This window comes from Salmo salar, chromosome ssa27 (assembly GCF_905237065.1).
Source record: "Salmo salar chromosome ssa27, Ssal_v3.1, whole genome shotgun sequence".
In the NCBI taxonomy this organism is placed as follows: domain Eukaryota; kingdom Metazoa; phylum Chordata; class Actinopteri; order Salmoniformes; family Salmonidae; genus Salmo; species Salmo salar.
In genome coordinates, this window is record NC_059468.1 from 13,030,706 (window position 1) to 13,042,837 (window position 12,132).

Below are 12,132 nucleotides of genomic sequence, written 5' to 3' on the forward strand. Positions count from 1 at the left end.
TCTCCCATCTCCACAGAAGAACTCTAGAGCTCTTTCAGAGTGACCATCGGTTTCTTGGTCACCTCCCTAACAAAGGCCCTTCTCCCCCGATTGTTCAGTTTGGCCAGGCCGGCAGCTCTAGTAAAAGTCTTGGTGATTCCAAACTTATTCCATTTAAGAATGATGGAGGCCACTGTGTTCTTGGGGACCTTCAATGCTGCAGAAATGTTTTGGTACCCTTCCCCAGATCTATGCCTCGACACAATCCTGTCTCGGAGGTCTATGGACAATTCCTCAACCTCATATCTTGGTTTTTGCTCTGACATATACTGTCAACTGTGGGACCTTATACAGACAGGTGTGTGTTTTTCCAAATCATGTTCAATCATTTGAATTTACCACAGGTGGACTCCAATCAAGATGTAGAATCATCTCAAGGATGATCAATGGAAACAGGATGCACCGGAGCTCAATTTCGAGTCTCATAGCAAAGGGTCTGAATACTTGTAAATAAGGTGTTTCTGTTTTTTATTTTTAATACATTTGCAAAAAATTCTAAAAACCTGTTTTTGCTTCGTCATTATGAGGATTTTTATTTATTTAATCCATTTTAGAATAAGGCTGTAATATAACAAATGTGGAAAAAGTAAAGGGGTCTGAATACTTTCCAAAGGCACTGTAAATGCATTCATTGTTAGGCACATTAAACAATAGGACATATAGTACAATACACTAACACAATGCAATTTCCTGTAGTTGGCATAACTCTAAAACGATTAAAATGCTCAACATTCAACATCAACCACCCTTAAAGGACACAGCAAGACATTAGAATTCAAAGAAGAAAGTACAGTATACAATTAGTGTACGCTTGTTTGTGTGGTCAATACTTGCTCATCAGCCTTGCTTTAACCAGTTTTTCTGTCATACATTGTGAGCAACTAAAACAAGAAAAGAGTTGCCAGCTAATAGTTGCTAGTTGTAGCTGAAATGTGAGATGCGATGATGCTACCGAGGCGTTTCCTTATGTTGTAATAGTCAGTGTGTTTGCTGCTTTAAACAGGCAAGTGGACAGGAAACGCAGGCCCATGCAGAGAGCACAGCCTTGTTTTGATATGAGGTCGTGTGGTTAGAGGTGAGGAGAGACTCTGATCTACATCTTACAAACACTGTGAGCTCCTCCATAGGAGCCTGTACTGTTTTGCAAACACATACAGTACATAAACATGAATAATCTTACTTACAAGGAAAAGTCTGTGATAATTACTGAAATATCCATTACTAACCATTATACCATATTTCGATGGATGTGTTGAGGTTTATCTATCATGACAAATACAAAAAAATGGAATTAGAGTCAAAGTGCTCCTTAAATGACTCCCAAAATACTCCCTAAGAATCCCTAGAAGTTGTTTTTTATGTACTATCAAGCATTGGTGTAAGCTTTTAATCATACCTCTTTTATCTAACATAGGGACACTTGAAGGTGTAAAAAAGGAGAAGAAAAAAAGGTTTCCGGTATTTCGATTTGAAGAGTATATATATATGGTTAAAAAAGCTATGAGACAGTCATTCTTCTGATGTGTCAAGATGCGTGCCTGCCTTTTTCTGTTGTGGAGTACTCTCTCAGGTAAATTAATTTCCAAGTCTTGTGTTATTACCACTTCAACAATGCTTCCTTTATGGCAAATTCTTAACCCAAACATTAGCAACAAAAAAAAACATGATTCGCTTTTCCATCACAACTACCAATCAGACAGTTTGCATTATTCTGAGTTTCATAATTCATGTTTTTGCTTACAGCTACTTGGACAAACCAAATAATTGTGACCCAGACACCTGGTATGGTGAAGATGATAGCCGGTGGCACGGTGACTTTGAAGTGCCATGTTGATCAGATTCTCGCCTTTTGCCACTCAGTGACTTGGATGAAAGTAGACGCCAGGACTGGAACAATGAGCACAAGAACTAACGTAAAGATGAATACGACCTCTGAGGCAGGGAAACGGGACAGAGTATGTTCAGCAACCATCACCAACGCATTACTGAGCGACTCTGGCATGTACTACTGTTTGGCTGTTCACTCCAAGGCGGTCCACAACGGCAACGGATCCAATCTAATCGTCACAGGTGAAATACAACTATGCATTTGCTAATATCAACACCATATAAGCTGCACTGCAAATAACAAGGCGGAAGGAATATCCCCAAATGATAATTGAAAGTTATTCTTCTCATTACAGAGAGCAGCACTGAATCCCCAAACATCAAAATTGTCTCATCAGACAGTGACGGCTCTTCCGCCGCTCTGCTGTGTTTGGTGTCAGGAGTGGTCCCGTCTCAAGTCCATGTGTTCTGGCTCATAGACGGGAGAGAGGACAGTGGACTTACTGAGTCCACCTGGACAGACAACAGTGATTCAGCCACAGAGTTCACTAGGAACCAGATTCTAGTCCAGGCAGAGGAGTGGGACAGAGGGGTGCAGTGTACGTGTGTGGTGGAGTTTGAGGGAAATTCTATCAACAAAACTGTGCAAAGAATAGGTACGTAAAAAATATGCTTTTTGGGATATTATGGTCAACATTCCCCTCCCAATTGCACCCTTGCAGTGAACAAAACGACTGTTTTACTGCTAGAGAATTCTCTTAACAATGTCCATGACAAGGCACAGAATATTTATGCAGATTACAGTTACCTTACTTACTTACAGTGAGGGAAAAAAGTATTTGATCCCCTGCTGATTTTGTACATTTGCCCACTGACAAAGAAATGATCAGTCTATAATTTTAATGGTAGGTTTATTTGAACAGTGAGGGACAGAATAACAACAACAAAAAAATCCAGAAAAACGCATGTCAAAAATGTTATAAAATTATTTGCATTTTAATGAGGGAAATAAGTATTTGACCCCTCTGCAAAACATGACTTAGTACTTGGTGGCAAAACCCTTGTTGGCAATCACAGAGGTCAGACGTTTCTTGTAGTTGGCCACCAGGTTTGCACACATCTCAGGAGGGATTTTGTCCCACTCCTCTTTGCAGATCTTCTCCAAGTCATTAAGGTTTCGAGGCTGACGTTTGGGAACTCGAACCTTCAGCTCCCTCCACAGGTTTTCTATGGGATTAAGGTCTGGAGACTGGCTAGGCCACTCCAGAACCTTAATGTGCTTCTTCTTGAGCCACTCCTTTGTTGCCTTGGCCGTGTGTTTTGGGTCATTGTCATGCTGGAATACCCATTTTCAATGCCCTGGCTGAGGGAAGGAGGTTCTCACCCAAGATTTGACGGTACATGGCCCCGTCCATCGTACCTTTGATGCGGTGAAGTTGTCCTGTCCCCTTAGCAGAAAAACACCCCCAAAGCATAATGTTTCCACCTCCATGTTTGACGGTGGGGATGGTGTTCTTGGGGTCATAGGCAGCATTCCTCCTCCTCCAAACACAGCGAGTTGAGTTGATGCCAAAGAGCTCCATTTTGCATACTTATCTTTTGTATGGTATGTCATATCCTCAGATCTTGGCGTGCTATGTTACGTCACAGTGTGGATATACAGACTCCTGGGAATAACTGCCTGGCTTCTGCTGTTGATCATGGCTACCACTGTGGCAGCATGCAGGGGCAAAAATAGAGGTATGTATAAATACTGACATAGGTCCTGAATGACCCAAATACATGAATAGAATAGCATGTAATAATACAAATATACAAATGTACTGTACGTTGTAATGGTTCAGTTAAACTGTAGAATAATTCACCTGTTTTGAGTCTTTATTTAAATTTTGTGACTTAGGTGTTCAGAGGAATGATACCTCAAAGAACATGGGACGAAGGCATAATTCATCATAAAAAGGTTTTATAGTTTGTCATTTGTACAAAGTCATTTTGGTAGCATTGACATGTGTTAAGACCATTGGGAAAAGTTGTTTCTTTTTGTTGTTGTTGTTGCTTGCTTAACTGTTGCTAACTATTCAAAAATGGAAGTGTACATTGGAAAAAAGCTCATTAGAATTTCAAATTGCAGTTATGTTTTTCTCATAGAACATATTCACATTGAATAATTATCCACTGTAAATGCTCTCTCATTACAAGTCCTGGGTCAGATATCCACTTTTTTTCTTATTCGAAACATTTGAGCGAGTGATTGAAATGTTGTTGAATTCCTCTCTGTGAACCACACTTTGCTAGGCTTCATGCAGGCAACTGTGTAGTTACAGACTTCGAATGAATCCATTTCAAGAAAAAATGTCCATGTTTAAAAGATGCAATGCAATAGTATTGCTTCATTCCTTATTCACATGCTATGTTGTTACTGGCTTATTTGCTAAAGTAAGAAACTTTCCCAGAAATCCTCACCATCTGTTTTGACTACTAACTTGTAAAGGAGAGACATGATACCCAACTCTTTCTCTTAACAAGTGCATATCAGATAATCAAATCAAATCAAATTTTATTTGTCACATGCGCCGAATACAACAGGTGTGGACTTTACCATGAAATGCTTCCTTACGAGCCCTTTCCCACCAATGCAGAGTTAAAACGTTTAAAAAAATGTGCTAAATAAAAAAAGGAAATAATAACAAAGATTCGTGCATATTTTTTGCTAAAATAATTGCAATTGCTGTGTAATAACTGTCCTTCAAATGAAAAGGTGAAACTTTGGAAGTAAGCAGTGTGCAGCAGCGTCGCTTATCCAAATCATCTTATTTAGTCCAACAGACTAAATGTGTAAACGTGTCCTATGTGAGATAGGGCGAGATTATTGCTGGTCTCTGTCGTTTTGCTTTCATCATTGAAAGCAAGCCAAAGTAACTTTAAACCAAGTCATTAAGCTTCACAAACCCTTTCAGAGACCTCCTGTACCCCCTGTTCACCCACGACTGTGTGGCCAAGCACGACTCCAACACCATCGTTACGTTTGTATTGGGCTATTGTGTGTATATTGATGAGGGGGGAAAAAATGATTTAATCAATTTTAGATTAAGGCTGTAACGTAACAAAATCTGTAAAAAGTCAAGGGGTCTGAGTACTTTCCGAATTGCTGAAAAGAATGTGAGATCTGTAGCTGAGTATGAGACTTAGTGGCAGAGTAGACATAAATTTGTCTTGCGTTCTGTTCATAATTGTGCCAGAGCAGTGGACAGAAAGAAACACACATCAAGTCAGGAGGTACAGCAGCGGCTTGTGGTTTGAAGAGGCGACACTGACTGAGGTGGGCTTTCAAGGTAAATCTCATTGGTTGACTTCTGAAGAAATCATGCACTCATGAAGAAAAAAAAATCCCCTTTTGCAATTGTTGTGACATTTTGTGCTTTTGCAAATTATTTGGAATTATTTGTCACTAGGGGGTGTTTTAGAAACCTTTTTTTATCAACCCCAACTAAATCATTTTGAAAAAAATACAGCGGTATTGATCATCATCATCATTTGTGTCAATTCCATTTCAATTAAATATATATTTTTTAGTTATGCGACTAGCGTTGAAACAATGAAGACCACTATTTTAAAGAGTAAGTTTGTCTGAGGTTGCTAACCAGAATGGTAGCATCAGTTGTCTGCAGTCCATTTTTACTCAGTGGCATTGCCTCACAACCTTAATCAGGTCAAAGAAAAGACCACCATATAGCACATTTAGGTTGGAGAGCATTTCAGTCTGTGTCAGTCAGTCTTTTGATTCAGTTGTTGTTGACATGCCAAATGAATAAAGCCACTTTGAGTTAGCTAAAGAAGAGTGTATAAACTGTAAAGATGTACCGTGTAAAGATATACTGATGTAAACAAACCATTTCTGCTTATAATTACTTGGACTGAAAAATGTACTGATATGCCTTAGAATATAACATCCTCCTGAATCTGTCACGGACTGCATCGAGAGACAGCCTTCTACAAAACTACATGAATGTCTCTGTAACATCTTTCAGAAATTGTTTGGAAATTAAAAGCACACCTTCATTGTCATTCTGTGTGTGTGTGTGTGTGTGTGGGGGGGGGCTGAACTATTCTTCCATCCTGTCAAATGTCTTTATTACTTAGCTGAAGGAGCGAGCAATTTCTCTCAACCCTCTGATGTTCGACATGTATACTCCGCTTCTGATTCTGTGCTACATGCCTATTTTGAAAGGTAAGCTAACATCTAATTGTATTCACTAATTGTATTTAATTGATCTACACAATTCAAAATGGATTTACATAAGTATTCAGACCCTTTACTCGGCGTTTACAGCCACGAGTCTTCTTGGGTATGATGCTACAAGCTTGGCACACCTGTATTTGGGGAGTTTCTCCCATTCTTCTATGCAGATCCTCTCTGTATGCCTATGTAGATATTCCATAAAAAATCAACCGTTTCCAGGTACAATAGTCGTTTACAACATTAACAATGTCTACACTGTATTTCTGATCAATTTGATGTTATTTTAATGGACAAAAAATGTGCTTTTCTTTAAAAAAACAAAGACATTTCTAAGTGACCCTAAACATTGAATGGTAGTGTACATAATAGGCGGTGTCAGAGGAAAGCACATAAAATTGTCAGAGACACCAGTCACCCAGGTCATAGACTGTTTTCTCTGCTACCGCACGGAAAGTGTTGCCGGAGCGCCAAGTCTAGGACCAAAAGGCTCCTTAACAGCTTCTACCCCCAAGCCATAAGACTGCTGAACAATTAATCAAATGGCCACCAGACTATTACATTGACCCCCCCCCTCCCCTCCCCTCCCCTCCATTTGTTTTGTACACTGCCGCTACTTCCTGTTTATTATCTATGCATAGTCACTTCACCCCTACCTACATGTACAAATTACCTCTAACCTGTACCCCCGCACACTGACTCTGTACCGGTACCCCCTGTATATAGCCTCGTTATTGTTATGTTATTGTGTTACTTTTTATTATTTTTAATGTAACTTTGTTTGGTACATTTTTTCTCAACTCTTCTTGAACTGCATTGTTGGTTAAGGGCTTGTAAGTAAGCATTTCACCGGTAAGGTTGTATTCAGCGCATGTGAGAAATAAAGTTTGATTTGATTTGATTCGTTTTTTGTTTGTTTTTTGCAAAAATGTCTGCAAACCTGTTTTTGCTTTCTCATTATGGGGTATTGTGTGTAGATCGATAAGGTAAAACATTATTTTATCAATTTTAGAATAAGGCTGTAACGTGACAAAATGTGTAAAAAGAGAAAGGGTCTAAATAATTTCCCAATGCATTGTATTTTCAAAAGTATGTGGACACTCCTTAAAATGAGTGGCATTGTTGCTGACAGGTGTATAAAATCGAGCACACGTCCATGCAATCTCCATAGACAAACATTGGCAGTAGAATGGCCTTACTGCAGAGCTCAGTGACTTTCAACATGGTGCCATCATAGAATGCCACCTTTCCAACAAGTCAGTTCATCAAATTTTCTGCCCTGCTAGAGCTGTCCCAATCAACTGTAAGTGCTGTTATTGTGAAGTGGAAACATCTAGGAGCAACAACGGCTCAACCGTGAAGTGGTAGGCCACACAAGCTCACAGAATGTGACCGCCGAGTACTGAAGCACATAGCGCCTAAAAATCGTCTGTCCTCGGTTGCAACACTCACAACCGAGTTCCAAACTGCCTCTGGAAGCAACGTCAGCACAATAACTGTTTATCAGGAGCATCATGAAATGGATTTCCATGCACCCGCATACAAGCCTAAGATCACTATGTGCAATGCCAAGCGTAGACTGGAGTGGTGCAAAGCTGGCCACCATTGGACTCTGGAGCAGTGGAAGCAAGTTCTCTGGAGTGATGATTCACGCTTCACCATCTGGCAATCCGACGGGCGAATCTGGGTTTGGCGGATGCCAGGAGAACGCTACCTGCCCCAATGCATAGTGCCAACTGTAAAGTTTGGTGGAGGAGGAATAATGGTCTGGGGCTGTTCATTCTTGATGATTCTGTGCTTCCAACTTTGTGGCAACAATTTGGGGGAGGCCAATTTCCTGTTTCAAAATGACAATGCCCCTGTGAATAAAGCAAGATCCATACAGAAATGGTTTGTCAAGATTGGTGTGGAAGAACTTGCCTGGTCTGCACAGATCTCTGACCTCAACCCCATCGAACACCTTTGGGATGAATTGGAACGCCAACTGCAAGCCAGGCCTAATCACCCAACCTGACCTCACTAATGCTCTGGTGGCTGAATGGTAGTAAATCCCTGCAGCAATGTTCCAACATCTAGTGGAAAGCCTTCCCAGAAGAGTGGAGGCTGTTATAGCAGCAAAGGGGGGACCACTCCAAATTAATGCCCATGATATTTGGAATGAGATGTTCAACAAGCAGGTGTCCACATACTTTTGGTCAATTAGTGTATCACTTTAACCCCATATGAATCTATGCAAGGCATTTGGTTCAGTATCATGTTTCCATATTCAGTTGTAGGGTCCATCATGTCGGAGGACTCAACAGTGATCCAGTATCCACCTGTTGTTGAGGAGGTAGTTGGCGGCAACATCACCATGAACTGCATTCTGGAGGGGTTGACTTCTTACTGTTATACTGTCGCCTGGATAAGACTGCCCAAACAACCTGGGGCGCTGCGATTCCCCAAGAACACCGTTATCAACACCAGATCTGAGTATGAAATCTTCAACAATATATGCCCAGTGTCCATCTACAACGTATCTGTCACCGACTCTGGGATTTACTACTGTGCTGTCATATATGGCCAGCAGATCTACTTAGGCAACGGCACCACAGTGATTGTTAAAGGTTAGTATTATAGCATTTTATGTTGGTCCTATAGCATTTTAACTATCAAACCCTTCATAGACCTTTTTATTGTAAACTGATTTCGCATTATCTTGATGTGTTGTGTCTCAAGCTTTAACTTGTGTTCTGTAAGAGTCACAGGCATGAGCTATATCACTGATGCAGTATTTGTAATGAAGATCAAATCAGTTTCCAAATGATCTAACATCATTTTTATTTACTTCCCCAATTTTTCCCTTTATTTCCATTTTTTCATGTAGATGAAACCAAAGCTCCTCTAACCATCGAAATCCTGAAACCGCAGAACAGCTACCATTCCTCTGTCTCTCTCCTGTGTTTGGTGTCAGGAGTGGTCCCGTCTCAGGTTCACATGTTCTGGCTCATAGGCGGGAGACAGGACAGTGGACTTACTGAGTACACCTGGACAGACAACAGTCATCCAGCCACAGAGTTCACTAGGAACCAGATTCTGGTCAAAGCAGAGGAGTGGGACAGAGGAGCAGAATGCACGTGTGTGGTAGAGTTCGAAGGGCAGTATATCAACAAAACCGTGCAACACAATGGTAACTGCTCTTCCTCTTACTATCATTAGTTAGCACTACTGTAATAATATTGACCGTATGTTCATGTAGTAAGTAGTAACATTAATTTGACAATAAATGCAGTGAATTTGAAGATATTGAAACTTTTTGTATTGAGCTGTACCATTCCCTTTGATGAGATGTTATTGTGTCCTGTCAGACTTCTCCACGACGTGTTACACCATAGTGAGTCTCTACAGGGTTCTGGGAATTGTGTCCGCTCTTCTTCTTCTCCTTACACTGGCTGCATGGGTACAACTATCAGGCAAGAGCAACAATTCAGGTAAGAGGTATTTTTGTATGATAGTTCATTATATACTGAACAAAAATAAAAACGCAACATGCAACAATTTTAACAATTTTACTGAGTTACAGTTCATATAAGGACATCAGTCAATTTAAATAAATAAATAAATAAATAATCTATGGATTTCACATGACTGGGCAGGGGCGCAACCATGGGTTGGCCTGGGGGGGCATAGGCCCACACACTTGGGAGCCAGGTACACCACTGGGGAGCCAGGTCCAGCTAATCAGAATGAGTTTTTCCCCACAAAAGGACATTATTACGGACAGAAATACTCCTCAGTTTTATCAGCTGTCCGGGTGGCTGGTCTAAGATGATCCTGCAGGTGAACAAGCCGGATGTGGAGGTCCTGGGCTGGCGTGGTTAAATGTTCATGGTCTGTGGTTGTGAGGCTGGTCGGACATACTACACAATTCTCTAAAACGACGTTGGAGGCGGCTTATGGTAGAGAAATGAAAATTACATTAATCTGGCATCAGCTCTGGTGGACATTCCTGCAGTCAGCATGTCAATGGCACACTCCTTCAAAACATGAGACATCAGTGGCATTGTGTTGTGTGACAAAACTGCACATTTTAGATTAGCCTTTTATTGTTCCCAGCACAAGGTGCATATGCCACACCTGTCAGATGGATGGAATATCCTGGCAAAGGATAAATGCTCACTAACAGGGATGTAAACAAATGTGTGCACAACATTTGAGAGAAATATGTTTTTTGTGCATATGGAACATTTCTGCTGTCTTTTATTTCAGCTCCTGTACATGTTGCATTCATATATTTGTTCAGTATAGTTACATGTGTGTGCATGAAACAAAGTTCGATGTGAATACACACACGCTTTTTTGTTTTACATTTTTCTTTCTTTTTTACTTTTGACTAACTAAAAGTGCTAACTGGGTTCATTTGTTTTTTCTTCAGGCAAGTGTAAGAAAAGCAACAGAAACCCCCCAAACTAAAGAAGAGGAGGGCTTTGGGATTCTGTCTTCATTGTGAAAACTGCAGGAAACCAACATTCAGAATTTGAGTGCTTTGAGTGAATCACAGTGCTTCATACCAACTAGGAAGACGTTAAGTATGTAGTACATTTTCACTGGGTGTCGAAAGGCTATCGAATATTTTTGTGTGACTTCTTTTCAATTTTTTTCCTATTCACTTTGCTTTTGATTTCATTACATGAAAATTGTCAGATAAGCAATATGCATAAAAAATAAAATGTGTTAGAATAGCCTAATGCTTCCATAAAGTGATATCCTTAAAGTACTGTAGTGGTGAAATGTGATTTTTTTTCTCATCTAGTGGCACAGTCATCTTGTGTCACCATCTCAAAACATCCAGTAGATATCAGTGTTTACTCAAAATATACAATCTACCCTTCCTCTCACTTGTGCGTCCATTGTAGTGACACTGATTGAATGAAGAATGGCGCCGAAGGAGATGGCTGCCATTTTATAATCCCGTAACCAATTGTGCTATTGTGTATGCTTTTTTTTTTTAGCTATTTGTAACTTTTTAAAAGGTAAGCATTTCACTGTAAGGTCTACACCTGTTGTATTCGGCGCATGTGACAAATACAATTTGATTTGAGATAGGCTGGAGCTTTTTGAAACTATTCTAAAACATCAGGTAGGAAACTCCATTAACCAAGTTATCTGCATCAACATTAAAACAAACTAGCCATCATTTTTTACAAAATTATTATTTCTGTGATGGGTCTACATTGCTTTATGCTGTATCATAGTGTAAATGTTTAATTGTGTTTTTTACAGTTTACTAAAATCAGTGTAACTTTCTATTTAACAAAAATGACTACTGTACTTTGTATTGAGAGTATTAACATTTCATACCTAAATTGTAATACTTTTGTTCAGTCTTGCCATTACTTACTTGATTTTACCATGACTTAATCCAAACACATAATTTTCATTAATTAGCAAGGGTGCTTTATTTTCCATTCAGGACTAAGCAGGAGCATAACTATTTTCCAGCCCTTTAAAATAATGTTGTTGTGGAAAATAAACTGTTACAATAATAACAGTACATTCCATCTATTGTCTGAGTTTCATTGATATCGTAAAAGCTGCTGAGGTTAGGTTAAGTGATAGCTGATAGCATATCACAAAAGTAAAAAGGTTCATCTCTCATAATGTGCTATTGGGTGAAAAAAAGCCTGCAAATAGAATTTGCTAGTAGTTTGTTATAAGCAAGGAACAGATTTGACCAAAGCTGTGTCTGCCCATAGGCATATCATACTGAGAATACCACATCTCGCAGAGAGAGCGAGAGACAGACTGAGTGTGTGTGTGCAGGAGAGCGTTAGGCAGCTAAAGTTTAAACTACTGTGGTATGGTGGTCAGCTTCTGTTCTAAAGGCTACAGTCCTGCACCTGTCACACTTTCTCATATGTTACACAATCTGAAGTCTGTGCAGGATCAAACAACTCACAAGTGTCAAAAACAGTGAGCCTTCTCATTTTGGTCAGAGAAACGAGCTGTACAGAGTTCGTCAAAGTGCCTTTCAGATTGAGAATTTGAAT

General features: G+C 39.9%; 2 protein-coding genes across 2 annotated transcripts; both read left to right on the forward strand.

Moving 5' to 3' along the window:
• Window positions 1-1,524: 1,524 nt before the first annotated feature.
• Window positions 1,525-5,925, forward strand: LOC106588275 (immunoglobulin epsilon heavy chain). Its single transcript, XM_074112243.1, has 5 exons — window positions 1,525-1,609; window positions 1,783-2,109; window positions 2,223-2,522; window positions 3,490-3,606; window positions 3,767-5,925. Exons 1-5 carry the CDS (start codon window positions 1,570-1,572, stop codon window positions 3,820-3,822), a joined length of 840 nt encoding a protein of 279 aa, XP_073968344.1. The 5' UTR covers window positions 1,525-1,569; the 3' UTR covers window positions 3,823-5,925.
• Window positions 5,926-5,939: 14 nt separating this feature from the next.
• LOC106588274 (uncharacterized) lies at window positions 5,940-12,036 on the forward strand. Its single transcript, XM_014177107.2, has 5 exons — window positions 5,940-6,094; window positions 8,374-8,709; window positions 8,970-9,272; window positions 9,451-9,573; window positions 10,518-12,036. The coding sequence occupies exons 1-5, from the start codon at window positions 6,040-6,042 to the stop codon at window positions 10,553-10,555; spliced, it is 855 nt and encodes a 284-aa protein (XP_014032582.1). The 5' UTR covers window positions 5,940-6,039; the 3' UTR covers window positions 10,556-12,036.
• The last annotated feature ends 96 nt before the right edge of the window (window positions 12,037-12,132 follow it).

Bases quoted from the DNA above. Each gene is read 5' to 3' on its own strand.
- LOC106588274 (XM_014177107.2), top strand. From the start codon at position 6,040: ATGTTCGACATGTATACTCCGCTTCTGATTCTGTGCTACATGCCTATT. The intron at 8,710-8,969 runs GTTAGTATTATA...TTTTTCATGTAG, and splicing joins CACCACAGTGATTGTTAAAG to ATGAAACCAAAGCTCCTCTA. The intron at 9,273-9,450 runs GTAACTGCTCTT...GTGTCCTGTCAG, and splicing joins CAAAACCGTGCAACACAATG to ACTTCTCCACGACGTGTTAC.
- LOC106588275 (XM_074112243.1), top strand. From the start codon at position 1,570: ATGCGTGCCTGCCTTTTTCTGTTGTGGAGTACTCTCTCAG. The intron at 1,610-1,782 runs GTAAATTAATTT...TTTTGCTTACAG, and splicing joins GTTGTGGAGTACTCTCTCAG to CTACTTGGACAAACCAAATA. The intron at 3,607-3,766 runs GTATGTATAAAT...TTTGTGACTTAG, and splicing joins ATGCAGGGGCAAAAATAGAG to GTGTTCAGAGGAATGATACC.